The 16,189-nt window shown below is 51.8% G+C and overlaps 1 protein-coding gene across 1 annotated transcript; it reads left to right on the forward strand.

Moving 5' to 3' along the window:
* Positions 1–6,867: 6,867 nt before the first annotated feature.
* On the forward strand, positions 6,868–14,677 carry SRP9 (signal recognition particle 9). Its single transcript, XM_006106431.3, has 3 exons — positions 6,868–7,073; positions 11,771–11,839; positions 13,475–14,677. The coding sequence occupies exons 1-3, from the start codon at positions 7,002–7,004 to the stop codon at positions 13,592–13,594; spliced, it is 261 nt and encodes an 86-aa protein (XP_006106493.1). The 5' UTR covers positions 6,868–7,001; the 3' UTR covers positions 13,595–14,677.
* The last annotated feature ends 1,512 nt before the right edge of the window (positions 14,678–16,189 follow it).

The raw sequence follows: 16,189 nt of genomic DNA on the forward strand, positions 1-16,189 counted from the left end.
TGGGGGGCTCCGCCTGAGGGTCCCCGCCAGTCTCCCGGGACCACACTTGTGTGTCTGTGCCTAGACTCTGCAGGACCCCCACAAAAAAACCCGCAAAAAAGGGGGGGAAGCGGCTCTCAAGCTTCCAGGCAGATGTGGGGGGTGGGGTGGGAGGGCTTCCAGAACGTCCGTCCGAGTGAATCAGCTGCTCAGGCTGGGACCTGTCCAGCACATGCGACAACAAAGGGTGGCACATGGCAAATTGCGATGTAATGGGAGCCATCTGGTTGGGAGAAACGGCCAACTGGAGGCCTGGGGGCCCTGGAAACGGCCCAGAGCACACGCTTATCTGGGGGAAACGATGAGTCAGCCCGAAAATGACAAAACGGTTCATGAAGGCCTTCGCCACAGGCCCCGCAGAATCTATTCTTGGAGGAGCCGGAGTTGGGTAACTCCATCACACAGGCCTCCCTGTTCCAAGACGCCTGGCCTCGGCGCCGACCAGGCCAAGTGTGGACCAGGCCTCATCAGCGTGCGCCCGGCTGAGCAGGGGCCTGAGTGCGTTAAACCTTCATGGCTGTGTCGGGGGCGACACGGGCGGGAGACCATCATTTTGCAGCCAGTCCAGATGTGCAAGGCCAGATGTGACCGGAAGTGCTGGGCTCGCTGGGGACAGCGTAGCCTCGGTCCTGGAGACCAACCTCCTCCTGTGTCTTCTCTCCGCCGCTGTGAATCCCCGTTGCCCAAAAAAAAAAGCAAAAAGCAAACCGATGACCAGGTCTCCTGATCTCCCGCAGCCTCCTCCTGGCCGCAGCTGCCCAGGCTCCTGCCAAAAAACTCTGCTTCCCCCACACCCTGGTCCAAAAAGCCCACATCCATCCGTCCGGCGGGAGAAGGCTGCGCTGGTCCCCAGCAGCTGGAAGGCGTCCTGACACGGAGACGGGGCGCAGGAGTTCAACGCCCGCCCATAGCTACAAAGCAGCCGTGTCCCGGGGCCCCCTTGGCCTCTGCGTCTGGCTGGAGCCAAGGGACCGGCATCAGCCACCTGGAGCTGCACCAGGAAATGACACAGCAATTGCCAGGCACTTGCCCTGACTGCCCTCCTGCCTGGGGAGTTGGGGGGCTCCAAGGTCAGGGTGCTCTCCACGGCCATTTCTGTCCGGGCTCGCTCAGAGCCGAGCCCAGGCCTCCCAGCTGAGCAGAGCCGGGAGATGGACCCCGGGAAGCTGTCTGGGCACTACACCCCACCGATGGGCACTTCCTTGGCCCCCTATGTCTTGTCCCTACCTCGCCCGTGGGTGAGCCTGAGACCTGTGGTCTCTTTCGTCTGGAAAGGAGGCAGCTGGGCCTGAAGGATGCCCCCAGCGCCAGGCTCTGGCTCCCGCCCGAGTGAGTCAGCCTCCCCAACCCCAGTCGCCTCAGGGGTCTGGACTTGCCTGAGCAGGGAGTGGGGGAGCCAGCGGGGAGGGCACTTCCGTGGCCTCCATCCTTGCAGCCCCAGGGGCAGAAGGACCAGCTGTAGTTCCCGGGCAGTTATGGGGGCCTTCGGGCCGGGGCTTTGAGAACAGGTGGGTACGGTGTGGGTAGGCGCAGGGAGAGCAGCGATCCCCTCCCATTCACATGCAGACCCCATCCAGGCCCTTCACAGAGGGAGGAAGAGAGGGAGGGCGGGCCTGGGTGGCTTCCGATGGGAGATGGAGAGAGAGGGCTGAGCCCATCAGGCTGGGTTAGTGACCCACACCTAGAAGAAAGGAGGTCCGGAAGCCAAGGTGGACACGTTTCCCAACCCTGACCCCCATGCCCACGACAGTTCCATAGGCCTCAGCCCATACGCCTTAGACTTCTCTGGAGATCAGCCACCCGCCTGGGCCGAGGCTAAAGAGGAACGTTTTCCTACAGACGGTGGGAGGCAGTGTCCCCGAATGTCTCATGCCGGCCGTCAGCAAATACAGACAGAGCAGGCCTGCCTGCCCGGGCCGGTCGGTGACAGGTCAGCGGCCGCCCTCCCGGCCCTGCATCCCCTCCCGGCCCTGCATCCCCGCAGACAGACCATAAAGAGGAGCCCAGGGAAGCAGGCCGGAGCTCTAGCGACCAGACACCCCGGCTTGCAACTGGTCAAACACAAGAGACACAGGACACCCCGTCTTTGTCCCGAAGACAAAAGCTTTGCATGTTGCACGCCGGTTCCCTTTCGCTGTGGCTGGAAGGCTGGCTACGGTGAGAAGGGAACAGTGCAAAGGAGAGAAACTGGGTGAGCGTCTGATGACGTGTGGGGAGAGTGATAATGGAGCGAGAGGCTGGCGGGGAAGGATGGGGGACAATGGCTCCTGGGTCTGATGGGGAAGGAGGCCGGACAGGCACCCAATCAACCCTGATTCCCCCGGGGGCTGGCTTATCTCTCCATCGGCCCTCCCACAGTCACCCAGCGCTGGGAGCTTGGTCGCTTTCCCTGTCCCCCTTCCTGATGCGATGGGTGGCCTGGTTCCCGCAACCCCAGGCGGCCAGTTCTTCACTCGTGGCCTCTAAAAAGAAGGAGGGTGTTTCCCGTGGCCCTGGCTCACTCCGATGCCCTCTTTCCCAACTGGTCACTCCGGGCATCTCGCCGTGAAGCCCACCATGTTCTGGGGACCCCGGCCTCCCAGGAGGGAAGGGCTGAGCCTGCTCCCTCAAAGCGAGTGTCTGTGCCTTTGCTCACATGCGCTCTCTCTACCCAGAAAGCCAAGCCATTCCGCCCAAAGGTCGTAATCTGACCTTGGTTTCCAAAATCCAGGTCCTCCGGGCAGCTTTTCCGGACGCCTGCCCTCACTTCACCTTCCCTGCTCAGCGGAGTTTTGTGACTCGATCGTGAAGACGGTTCAGTGCGGCCAGCAGTTCCCACATACATCGGCCTCTCCCCTCCCTTCACAAAACCCAAGTGAGTCCCAGGCAGATGCTCAGGACGTGTTGACTGACTTGTTGGACTGAATGACTGGGGACATGACAGTTGTGATCAATCAAGAGTCCACAGTCAGCCACGGCCGGGCGGCGTGGCTCAGTGGTTGAGCATCGACCTATGAACCAGGAGGTCTCGGTTCCATTCCCGGTTGGGGCACAGGCCCGGGTTGCATGCTCAATGCCCAGTAGGGGGCGTGCAGGAGGCAACTGATCCATGATTCTCTCTCATCATTGATGTTTCTACCTCCCTCTCCCTTCCTCTCTGAAATCAATAAAAAGACTTTTTTTTTTAAATGGTGACTGTGGACTCTTATTTTTAAAGAGTCCACAGTCACCATTTCTCAGGCCACCCGGAGAGCAGAGCCTGCTGCGAGTAGAGATGTCACCTGATTTATTAATTAATGTGAACACCATTCATCCCAAAGCTCCAGGGCATAGTTTAAAAAAAAATCCAGAGTGCTTCAAAAACGATAAAAATAGCATTTCACCGTCTAGAAATAGCTGAACTTTATTCCTAGTACGCTGGTCCCAGCATCAATCCCCACTTCCCGCCTCCCAGCCCGCATCAGCCCTCACCAATCGGTCGCCCCCTTTCCCCACCTTGCCCACCATGGCCCCCGTGCCCACCGTGCCCACGTGCTGTCTTTGCTGAGTAACAGAATTCCCGCCAGGGAGGGCTAATTGGGTTAATACCTAATTGTTCTCTCTCTGTAGCCCAACCCAGCACCCTGGCTGCTTTCCGACTACCTGCCCCGCATCTGTCCCAGGATCACTCATTTGCAAGAACAACGTCCATTGTGGGCCGCCTGTGGGACTTTGGGGTTTGAAGTGAATCTCCCCCAGGCAGAGAACAGAAGATGCTGCTATTTTGGTTGGTCTGGCGGACAATGGGGCCATTCTCCGGGCTTGATGGGCATGTGGGAAATCTGAGATGCCCTGGGACCCGGCCAGAGCCCAGGGTGCTGAGCGGGGAGGGAGGGGAGCAGGTGGGGGCAGCATCCTGACCTCTTCTTCCCCGCTGACTTGGGTTTGCATTTCATTTTAATCAGTTTCAGATGAAACGGACCAGCCAGGAGCCTCTGGAATCTCAGGGCCCTCACCTTTGTCCTTTGGCCCAAGCACTGAGGAGGCGCGGGGTTGACCTGGCCTGGCCCAGCTTTCCCCGGAGGAGGCAGCGCTGAGGGTGGCCTTTCCCATCCCCCAGGCTCAGGGGGAGCCTGCTCTCCCGCAAACACCCTTGGAAAAGACAAGGCATCTTTGCCTGTTGTTTTTTGAGGTGTGTTCGCTCTGCTTCAATCTGTCCCACCTGGAAGGGCTCCTCACCTGCCCCGACCATGGCAATGCCAGCCTCCTGGAGCGGGGTGTACCTGGGGCAGAGAGAGACCCTCTGAGTCGCACCTGGGGGGATGGCTTCTAGGGGGCGGGTGGCATGAGGGTGCTAGCGCGGCCTGTGATCTCCGATCCCCTGCAGGGGGCTCTGGGAAGGTGCTTGGCTTCTTAGGGTGACTTCTCTCTCTGCTGTCGCCCCTCCCTCCCTGTCCTGCCCCCCCCCCTCAGCCTCCAGGTCGTCCTTGTCCTTGCTGTCCCTCGGCAACTCCAGGGCCCACGTCACAGGATCTGGGGGAGCCGCATGGGGGTGCTCCATCAATGCCCATCTCTGCCTCTGGCTTGTTTGCAAACTGGCCTCACCCCTCCCTCTGCTCTCAGGAGCACGTGAGCGCCTCTGCTTGCACGGTAGCCCCCCTGGTGAGGTGACTGACACGGAGGAGGTGCTCAATAAGTACGCCATGTCCTGACCGGTGTGGCTCAGTGGATAGAGCGTCGACCTGCGGACTGAAGGGTCCCAGGTTCGATTCTGATCAAGGGCATGTACCTTGGTTGCGGGCACATCCCCAGTAGGGGGTGTATAGGAGGCAGCTGGTCGATGTTTCTAACTCTCTATCCCTCTCCCTTCCTGTCTGTAAAAAATTAATAAAACATATTTTTTTAAAAATAAGTACACCATGAATTCAACTGGCTGGGAAGTTCCCGCCGATCAAACAAGAGCCCAGGCTCTGTCCCCAAAGGAAGGGATTGAGCAAAAGGCAACCAAACCCACCACCACCCACCAGCTAAGCGAGGGTGCGGGCCCCCTGGGGACGATTTCCTTGGGGGAGACCGGGCGTCTCCATGCGACTGTCTGCGCACCACTGCCCTCCGCTGGACGCTGGGCCAAAGCGGCCCCAGACCCGCTCCCTGTCGGAACACTTCCCTCCCCATCTGGATGTGACTACTGGGCAAACCGGTTTCTGGGCTGGCTCCCCTTACCAGGTCTGCCCCCCCCCCGCCCCCACCCTCTCTGGCTGCCAGCATTGAGTCCATGAAACCTGGGAAGGCACGGGGCACAGGGCTTCTTGGACTCCTAGCATCGTGGGTGCAGGCAGGCGCTCCTGGCACGATGGTGACGATGAATATCAGAATCCACATAAGAGCCCACCCTCGTTCCGAGTCTAGAACAGCTCTGGCTCTGACAGTTTGGGGAAGACAGCCGAGAACCGCACAAAGGGGCAAAGAGCTCCAGGAAGAAGAATTCAAAAACAACTTGTCATTTCTCTGTGTCTCAACAAAAACAGAACCTTCCTCCTCTGGGAAAAGATAGAGGCGAGGAAAAAGGAACGCGGGCACTGCCAAGCCCTGTGGCTGAGACCTGCCCTCCCTCCCTCCTCTGTCTTCAATGACAGGGACTGGAGAATCGGCCTTATTTCCTCTGCCCCGACCTCGTTAGCTTGTAAGCACTTTGCCCCGCACAATGACTGGCCCGCGAAAGGCCTGCAACACAGAGTTCCTGAACTCCTGGCAGGCGGATCTGGTTGATGAGTGGCTAAGACGTTGCCAATGGCAATAGTGAAAGAAGTCAAAGTGGAGGCAGCACGCGGATTGCGTATATACCGTTGCTTCAATTTGCTGAGGAATTGTTTCAGCTCCCCAAAATTGAACCCCGGGGTGAGCCCGGGGCCAGGCAGGCATGTGGATACATGAAGCTGAAGCTCTGGGAGGAATTCTGCACGAGGCAGAAACCCAGGAGTCACACGGCCTGGAGGTGGACGTGGGAACCCAGCAAGGACTGTAGAGCAAGCATGTCAAACTCGCGGCCCGCGGGCCGCATGCCGCATTTATTTGGCCCGCGTTAGCCTTTGAGTTTGACATTAGGGAACATCTGGGAGGTGAAGAAATAGTCTGTGTTTGGATTGGGGTAGTGGGCATATGGGGTATATACCCAGTGGGTACATTTGTCAAAAATGCATCAAATTGGGCATTTAAAAGTTTTCGGTGGCGTGTGGTGAACACACGACGGAGTGCACGGATGATGGATGATGGAGTGGTAGACTTAAAACCTGTATACTTGTATTATTAACCAAGGTCGCTCCAATAAATCCAATTAAAAAATAAAGAGCTTGCCCTAGCCGGTTTGGCTCAGTGGATAGAGCGTCCACCTGCGGACTGAAGGGTCCCAGGTTCAATTCCAGTCAAGGGCACATGCCTGGGTTGCAGGCTCCATCCCCAGTGGGGGGCGTGCAGGAGGCAGACGATCAGTGATTCTCTCTCATCACTGATGTTTCTATCTCTCTCTCCCTCTCCTTTCCTTTCTGAAATCAATAAAAATATTTAAAATAATAATAATAAAAATAAAGAGCTTCCGGTTGCACTCTTGTGTTTATGTCTCCCCTCTCCTTACTCGACTGTGGTGTTGTTGATGGAACCCGGGCCTTTCACCATTGCGCACAGGGCGGCGGGACGGATGCTCCTCCAGTCCTGCAGGGGGCGCTGTGGGACCGCCCAGCTGCCTCCCCGCTCTCGACTGCTCTGGGCCGCTCCCCCCCACAAAAAAACACACGCTCGGGGCCCCGCCCCTTTGCAACAACCCTACTTCTCATTGGTCAGGACCCGTCCAATGAAACGAGGCGTTGGTGCGAGGTCGCAACCACCTTAGTCGGCTGGGCCCGGGTGTCGGGTGGTGGCGGCGGCGGGAGGTAGGAAGGTAGGTGGGCCGGGTCGCGCCGCTCCGGTCCCGGCCTTGCCTCCCTGTCCGGTTCCGCCGCGGGCCCACGATGCCGCAGTTCCAGACCTGGGAGGAGTTCAGTCGCGCGGCCGAGAAGCTCTACCTCGCCGACCCCATGAAGGTAAGCGGCGGGCAGGCCGGTGCCTCTGGCCGCAGCCCCAGCCCCAGGTCGGGGGTCTCCCCGGCCTCCCGCCCGGCCCCGGAGGCTGCTCCGCACCGGGGAGGGGCCGGGGTGGAGAGAGACGGACCCCTCCACGTCCCACCGCTCCTCCTGCCTCCTCTCCGGTGAACGGCCCGGTAAGGCCTCGAAATGGGCAAGAATCGGGGTCCTTTGGGGGCCCTAAGCCGCTCCGCCGCCGGCCTTTCTCCGCCCCGAACCCCGAGGACCTTCGTGGGTTTACGTGTCTCTAAGGGCCGGGCTCCTCCCCCGCAGCTTCACTTCCTGTCCCTGGATCTGCTGCCCATTTCCCCCTGCGCCAGGGCGTTGGGGTGCCTCGGGTCCATTAAAACGGTTATTTTATTTTATTTTTTTCTGACACCGCCGAAACGTGCTTGAAAAACCCCCAGTTTGGAGGCGTCGACGCCCCTGAGACTAGTGCTGCTTCATCAGATGGAGGGTGTGGGGGTGCTGGCTCAGCACGATGCACTTGAACGGCAAGGTTTGCAGACAGTTTTAGGGGGGCCTGTGGCTTCATTCAGCTCCGCCCCCCTCCCCCTACAGAAGTTAGGTCATTATTTTAAAAGCTAAGGTTTGCCCCGGTCGTTTGGCTCATTGGGTAGAGCGTCGGCCTGCGGACTGAAGGGTCCCGGGTTTGATTCCGGGTTTGATTCCGGCCAAGGGCACCTGCCCGGGTTAAGGGCTCGATCCAGCAGGAGGCAGATGATCCATGATTCTCTCTCATCATTGATGTTTCTATTTCTCCCTTCCTGTCTGAAATCAATAAAAATATTTTTAAATAAGTAAATAAAAAGCTAAGGTTTGTCTTGCGGTCATGTCTAAAACTCACTTGGAACCCCCGCTTGTTAACGAAAAGTCCTGCCAGCTCTCCAGACCTTGGGAGGGAACCAGAAGCTGTAGAATGTTTTGTTCCATTCTTTACCATAAGGTGATAATGAAGCCCTGACCGGTTTGGCTCAGTGGATAGAGCGTCGGCCTGCGGACTGAAAGGTCCCAGGTTCGATACCGGTCAAGGGCATGTACCTTGGTTGCGGGCACATCCCCAGTGGGAGATGTGCAGGAGGCAGCTGATCGATGTTTCTCTCTCATCGATGTTTCTAGCTCTCTATCCCTCTCCCTTCCTCTCTGTAAAAAATCAATAAAATATATTTTAAAAAATGAAATCAATAATTAATAATAATAATGATAATAGTAATAAAACGATTCTTTTTTTAAAAAAAAAGATGATAATGAATGATTGGATGAATTAGACGTTTTTTCCAATTCATTTGCTCATTTAAATGAGTACTTTGTGGATGACACGGTTCCTGGCTTCTCTGTTTGGATGACTTCTCTAGTCTGTTCCTTCCTTCAAGCCATGTACCGCGAAAACGAGACGGGACGTTTGTCCAGGGGTCCCGGGCCGCTGTCTAAACTAAGAATATTTTAACAGAGTGAAGAGCAGACAAGCTCCCATTCCTATCTAAATGTGATGTCATCCCATCTAAATGTGATGTCATCCTATTTAAATGTGATGTCATCCTATTTAAATGTGATGTCATCCTATCTAAATGTGATGTCATCCCATCTAAATGTGATGTCATCCTATCTAAATGTGATGTCATCCCATCTAAATGTGATGTCATCCTATCTAAATGTGATGTCATCCCATCTAAATGTGATGTCATCCCATCTAAATGTGATGTCATCCTATCTAAATGTGATGTCATCCTATCTAAATGTGATGTCATCCTATTTAAATGTGATGTCATCCTATTTAAATGTGATGCCATCCTATTTAAATGTGATGTCATCCTATCTAAATGTGACGGAGCCCTGCTGTGATGGAAGCGTGTCTAGAATAAGCAGGGGAGAGGACGTCGCAGCTCAGAAAATGCCAGTGGCCTGAAAAAGTCTGCATTTTCATGATAGCCTTCAACTGGTTTTTTATTAATTCTTTTTTTTATTTTTTTACAGGGAGGTGAGGGGTTGGGGGTGAGTTTCATTTTTGAGTGCCTTTTATGTGATAGGCTTTTTGCATATGTTTACATGTATAATTTATGTGAGCAGGTCACCCCTTTAGGAAGATGAAGAAACCACCTTAGATCAATTAAATGGCATCTGTAGTCCAAAAGGACGCTACAGTTTGAACCCAGAACTCTAAACCCCAACTCCGTATCTCTACCTGCCAGGACTAAGTTCTGTCAGGCCCTCACTGGTGTTGCTCAGTGGATAGAGCGTTGGCCTGCAGATTGAAGGGTCCCGGGTTCGATTCAGGTCAAGGGCACATGCCCACGTTGTGGGCTCGATTACCCGTGGGGCGAGCAGGAGGCAGCCGATCCATGATTCTCTCTCATTGATGTTTCTATCTCTCTCCCTCTCCCCTCCTCTCTGAAATCAATAAAAATACATTTTAAAAAAAAGTTTTGTCTGAACTCTCTGAGTATGTTCTCTCTCTCCCCCAGCACAGTGAACCTGTAGCTGGTGCACGTCCCCTCCCCGTCCTCTCTGATGTCGCTCTAATTGGCGGTGGACCACGTGGTCGGTCTGCCTGTGAGCCTCCTTCACTCTTACCCCACAACTGTCTACAAAACACAGAAATCCAGTCCTGCCGTTTTCTGCTTAAACACCAGCTCTTCGTTGATGGCTGGATCAGGGCCAGCCTTCCAGCTGCGGTCTGACCCCTCTGCAGTCTCCCTGGCTTTGTGGCCCCCTTTCCACCGCCCTCAGCTCTGGCCTCAGGAGCTCAGCACTCACTGGCTCACTCAGCCTGTGTCCTTGCCTTTAGCCACCTTCTTCCCTAAGAGGAAAACCTCTCTTTCCAAAGCGCCTCCATGGCACCTTACGCCCCTCTCCCCCAGTCTGGTCACTTCCTTTCTCAGCATTTTACCTGCAGGCCTTTCTCTAGGACTTACTCATGCTCTTTTGTGCTTTGTTGGTTTGGTTGGTGGAATCAAAGTTGCTGGGAGAGTAAGCATCTGATTTCTCTTTCTCCTCGTGGCATCTGAGTTAGTAACTTAAGATGCCCCCACGTTACAACATGAGCCCGCTTACAGGAATCCTCTGACCCTTTAACTCTCATTTCTCCTAATGAAGGCAGCGAGCGTTCTTTTAACTGAGACTTGAAACTTCACATAGTTGTCATACTTAGCATTTTAAAGTTTCATTTTGTTTCTGGAGAATTGACATTTGTTAAATATGTAAGACTGAATCTAACAATTCGATAAATAGAGTCAGGTAATCTAAAGACAATTAACCTAATTATTATTTATATCTGCCTAAGTGCTTGCTGACTCCCTTTCCTCCTTCCCCAAGACAGACCTCCTGGGATGGGGTGAGTTTTTCCGATCCCAGGAGAGCAGAGAGCATAATGGGAAGGTCTGCAGGTTACAGCGCTAGGAGCCTTAGGATGCAGTTGGCAGAATTGTCTTGAGGCTTCTGGGACTGCACTGCAACCATTTTAAAATGATGTTCCTGTTTTAGCTTATAGATACTTAGCACGTTTTCAAACAACTAAACAAGAATTATTTATATTGGTTAGCAGAAAACTAATACGTTATTATGAATCCATCATTTAAAGAAATAATGTTCATGGGAATTGTAAACTCTCCTGGGAAATGTCTTCTTTTATTGAAATATGCTAATATCTAAACCATGTTCATGGCTACTCATTATATAATACTGAACAACAAAAAGTGTGTCGCATGGCACTTGATATAGGAGTTATTCTAGATTTCGGGAAAGTGTTGATGGAGGCTTCTTTTCAAGGCAGAATTCTGCTTTTTGGTAATAGTGCATCATGTGTCATCACCACAAACACATGATTTTGCTGAATACGTTAGCCTCAGTGCACCCCCTGAGCCATGGGAAGGGAGAGTGCGAACTGGCTTCCAGAGGAAGATTTGGACTGAACTAGCCATTTCTGCTGTGTGTGTGTCCCCACCCCCGCCCCCACCCCCTTCTTTTCCCATCATCCCTCTGTGGCTGACCGTTGGATTGGTTTTCCCCTTAGGTTTAATGTTGGGGCCCTGCAAACTAACCTGACAAAAGACAGATTAACAAAGGGAAATACTACCCACGAACTGGAGTTCATGAAGAAATACGAGGAGGCAGAAATAGGAGCCTGTAGACCAGCTTAACAAAGGGTGATGGAGTGCAGAACGGAGGCTAGAAAAGAAAAGGGGGTTTTGGTTCCTGGGAGGGGGTGTAACTTCATGGGAAGGTGATGGGAAAATGGTAAATAATCATTGATTAGTGCAGTTTGTTGTGCAGATAAGAATCCTATGTAAAGAGAGGGGACAGTTATGTCCCCTTTACTGGGCTGATTTATGTCCTGCTATTAGCGAGAAAAAGCAGAGCCTATTGCCTGTGGCTCATACAGCCCTTATGCCACAGTGGCTGTTGGGAGGTGGCAAGCTTGGATGCCCTTCAGTAAATGTTTTTATTGGCTGGAAATGCCACACCACCTTAAATCTCTTTACAAAATAAACTGTAGCAATAGGAATGAACTAGAATGCTGTGTGTCTACCTCATTTCAATAAGTTTACAGTAAAGGTGACCATTAATTCTAAAGGATCATTTTAGCCAACCTGAAGACTAAACTATTTATGAGAAGGATCTCCTGATTTCGCTGTTTCTAAATACGTATTTTTTTGTTTCAGGCACGTGTGGTTCTCAAATATAGGCATTCTGATGGGAGTTTGTGTATTAAAGTAACAGATGATTTAGTTGTAAGTATAATTTTTTTATTTGTTGCACACTTTCAGATTTGTGGGAGTTAATCATTTGTTTAAAATTACATAGGATTTATGCAGATTGCCCATTAGGACTCTTATTTTGCATTTCATTCCGAAGTCAAGAACCACATTCTAGATTAGAAGCTACTTTCATAGGCTCTTGAGGAATTGATTCAACTTCATTAAGATAGCATGCCGGGTGGAGTTTAATAATTGCTCTATTTGGACCTTAATCAAGAGGAATATAGAGGCCAGAGCTGGATATAAGGGGACAAAGGTTCTCTCATGGGCATGTGAGAAGTGAGTGATGGTATTTGAACACAAGATACAGGTTTACAGTTATACCTTTCTCCTTCCTGTCTGCTCACTCTTGCCACTTCCTCCGTCCCCTTCACTCCGTGCCTCTCCACATGCTTTCTGCACGCAGTGCTCCCTCCCCTGCAGCTGCTCCCGCCCCTGCAGCTGCTCTTGGTGGAGCCCACAGCACCTCCCTCCATTTACTTGACCTCCTGGCTGCTTTTGATACAGAAAGCCACTCTTGTGGAAATCGTTATTTTGGTGTCTGTGGCTCCATTTTATCTTGTTTTCTTTTTCTTTTAAAAACATTTTTTTTTTCTTGTTCTCTGTTTCTGTTTAGTTCTTTGTTCATTGCTTCACTGATGTGCCCCCAACAATGCTGATTTCTCCAGGACTCTGTCCTTGGTTGTCTTTTGAAACCACTTGTGGAGTAATCTGTTCAGTGATAAAATGCAGTACTGCCTGCAGCTGTCTCTTTTCAATTTTGTACATTTCACTCGCATGGTTTTCTGACTCCTGACTAGTTCTGAGCTGAGCATCCTCACCTCAGCACTCCCCACAGCCAGCCTGTCTGGAACGGACACTTCACCACTTCTCCCCCGGCCTCCTCCTGTGTCCTGGTTTCAGTTCCACTTCATGCTTGTGGATCATGTGGTCCCTTCCTGTCCGTCATTCTCATGTCCACTGTTTCTTCAGTTGCAAAACCTTGAACCTCTGGTACATTCTGTACACTTGTCTAGGCATTTGGGGGTTGGGGATTCGAGCTCCCTCATTTATTTCCTGTCGTGAACTCTCCGTCTTCACTGTTACTCTCTAAGGTTAGAATCTTGTCATCATCACTTGCCTGGACTATTAGAACAGTCTCCTGACCCCCTGCTTCCAGTTCCCCCTTCAGTCGTCCTAGACTGCTGCTGGGGTGGTTTCAAAAATGCGAATTTGATTGTTATAACCGCCTTAAAACCTTTCGTGGCTCCTCCTCACTCAACGTACACTCCACCCTCACCCCTCCTAAGCTCTTGTCTCTCCTGTGTTAATTTAAAGCTCAAGAGTTCTCATCAGACCACAGCAGTATTAACATGTTGCTTAACTGGTCGTTTCTGAGAAGCTTCTGAGAGAGTTCATGCAGTGTTTTATCCACAGCAGTGGCAAACTTAAGGAATGTGATTGCTGGAGGCTTGGAAACGTGGATGTGATTTTCTTAGTATGACCTCCAGAGAGAAGAGAGCAGCACAGCGTTAGCAAAGACTCACACTTTTACCCAATCACACATCTGGTACATGGTTGATCATCTGCTTCTGCATAGTTAACGTGTACTTTTAAAATTTCTGACAGTGTCTGGTGTACAGAACAGACCAAGCTCAAGATGTCAAGAAGATTGAGAAATTCCACAGTCAACTGATGCGACTTATGGTAGCCAAGGAATCCCGCAGTGTTGCCATGGAAACGGACTGACTGGTTTGAGATGAAGACTGCTTGCCATGCTCTTAGGAAGTAAATCTCTTTTGAATTTGAGGCAGTGTTGGGACAGAAAATCCTTACTGTAACTGTTCAGAAGCCAAGAGACCATTTTTTTGTACTTTGCTTCTTATGTTTACTTTAGAGAGCGAGGAATGCAAATGCTTTCAGTTAGAAAGCCTTTATTTATTTTTGGAAATGGAACAAGAAATGTGTCTATCTTGGAAACTTTCTGCAGATTATTTGATGCTGGGAAAAATATGTAATTATTTCTTTCAGTAAGTTTGTAGCAATAATTTGAAAATGAGATATCAGGAAAAGCCTATTCTTCCTTAAGTTTAGTTTATTTGTCTTTAAAAAAAATTAAATGTAACCATTTTGCTGGGTTGATCATTTCTTTTGGGGCATAACATTTGTGCAGTTGATGACCAACAAATATAAAATATGGTAACTAGAATTAACTGTGCACATACTGATTATGTACAGTATAGTGAGTCTCAATTGTATCTAAAAGTAATTATGAAAACAAGTATGCTTTATCTTGAACTTTGCAAATTTAAACTATTTTTTCATACAAGGGATTATTAGTATTAATAAGCTTGTTGAGCAAACTTTGAATCTAGTTCTCAGTGCTTAAAACACATGAACAGAACGGTCACTGATAGAGGGAAGCCACCACATTGCAGGGCATTTGTCACAGATTTCCCATGTGGACTTGCTCAGAAGGGCTAAGGATTATGTGAACTGTTATGTTGTTTAACATAACTGTTGTCATGTTAAATCTTAGCATACCTCTACCATACCCCTGCCCATGCCTCTAATTACTTAACCAAGGGGTTAAACACGACCACCACAACTGTTAGGTTTCCATTAAGCCAGAAGAATATTATTTGATATTTATCTTATATCTGTAACCTGAACTTTACCAAGTAATGTAATGTTCATATGTTGATTCCTACATTAAAATATTTTTTGTTAGGAATTTGTTGTGTTGAGCAGCATTTTAACATGGAAAGTACTATTAGCCATATGAATTTTGACATGTTTCAAAGAGGTCAGTAAATAAAATATGCGAATATATATTGTTTGTCTTGAAGTTTTTAACTTCACAAGAATTACTCGTTTCTTGACTGGCATATACTGTATTCATTTAGTCTACATTGAGCATAATGATACTGTGAGTAAATGTTGTTTGTTTTGTTTCTTGGTACTTTACATTTCTCTGAGCTGTCCTGTGTTTCCATGGCACGGTTCTTTTCTGGATCAAGGAAAGTGATCTAAGAGTGTTGGGTTTTGTGAGTTTGTGGCGGTTTTTTCCCCCATAATTAATGGGATCAGGAGTTTTTGGGGCCTTTTTCTTTCTCATTTACATCTTCCACTTGTTGGCACTACAAAGGCAACCAGGAAGGGAGGGGCTAGCAGGTTATTTTTCGTTCCGCCCGATGTACCTGGAAACTCGCCAGAAGCTTGTACAGAGGAACAGCCTTTGTTCTGATTTTTAAAAATAATTTATCCCAGAGAGCACTTCATACGCATTCCTCTCCGTACCAACGGCTTCTGACCGGAAGCGGGAGAGCTGTGTCCACATCTTGCCCTGCTGAGTTGGACTCTGCATCTTATTCTATGGACTGTGGATTGCGGATGTGTAGATGGTACCTCGAAATCTCTCGGTGTCTTGGGTTTCATATCCTAAGGAGTGAGGTTGCAGTCTCACCGCAGTTACTTTACATAACAGCAGCATCATTGAGCTATAACTCACTATAAATTCCCCCCATAAAGTGTACAGTTCAGTCGGTTTTTCGTACATTCAGACTGTGGTGATGCGACCATGACCAGCACTGAAGTCACTGCACCAAACTGCGGGGAGGGAGCAGCGAAGCTGGGCGGTCCCCCAGGTCGCCGAGGGGGGCGGGACCGGACCGGACGTCCCAGCCGGAACGCCCCTTAGGGGGTAGAAGGGGGGGCCTGGGCGGGGTCAGTGCCTGTGCTCCCGAGATCAGTCGCGCGGGAGTCGGGGAACCGGGAGCTGGAGGGTCCCCGCCGAGCCTGGAGCCAGCGACCGACCGTAAGCGCCCGGTGCGGGGCGCGTGGTGCGCAGCTCGGGGCCCAGGGCGCTCCTTGGGCGGCGCGATCGCGCGGGGTGGGGGGTGGGGGGGGTCGGGAAGGGGGGAGGCGTGCACGGGGAGGGGCCGTGGGCTGGGGACGCTGTGGGGCCGCACCGTCTGGCCGGGCCCCGGTACAACTTGCAGGCAGACCTAGGCTCCCACCCCGCCGCCCGGGGGCGCAGGCGGGAAGAGGCCACAGTCCGGGCAGCGACGGCGCGGCCCCCGCGGCGCTGGGCACTGCCGGGTTGTGCGGGAGATGGTGACTCCACGGTGCCTCTGGGCCCCACAGGGACATGCACGCGCGTGTCCCCGGGAGGCCCTCGCGATGCGCTTTCCTGCCGTCTCTGCCCCCCCTCCTCCCCTTCTTGTTCTCCAGCCCGCTCAGCCCGCCCCTGCCCTGCGCAGCCCGCCCCTGCCCTGCGCGCAGCCAGGAAACTTGGCCTTTGGGGCTGTGAGAGTTCATGGGAGCAGAACCCCAAGGAAATGT

This window comes from Myotis lucifugus, unplaced genomic scaffold, assembly GCF_000147115.1.
Source record: "Myotis lucifugus unplaced genomic scaffold, Myoluc2.0 scaffold_825, whole genome shotgun sequence".
Classification (NCBI taxonomy): domain Eukaryota; kingdom Metazoa; phylum Chordata; class Mammalia; order Chiroptera; family Vespertilionidae; genus Myotis; species Myotis lucifugus.

What these genes read in the sequence shown, in the direction of transcription:
- SRP9 (XM_006106431.3), top strand. Translation starts at nt 7,002, where the DNA reads ATGCCGCAGTTCCAGACCTGGGAGGAGTTCAGTCGCGCGGCCGAGAAG. An exon ending in ACCTCGCCGACCCCATGAAG is followed by an intron (nt 7,074 to 11,770) that starts GTAAGCGGCGGG and finishes TTTTTGTTTCAG; the next exon opens with GCACGTGTGGTTCTCAAATA. An exon ending in AAGTAACAGATGATTTAGTT is followed by an intron (nt 11,840 to 13,474) that starts GTAAGTATAATT and finishes AATTTCTGACAG; the next exon opens with TGTCTGGTGTACAGAACAGA.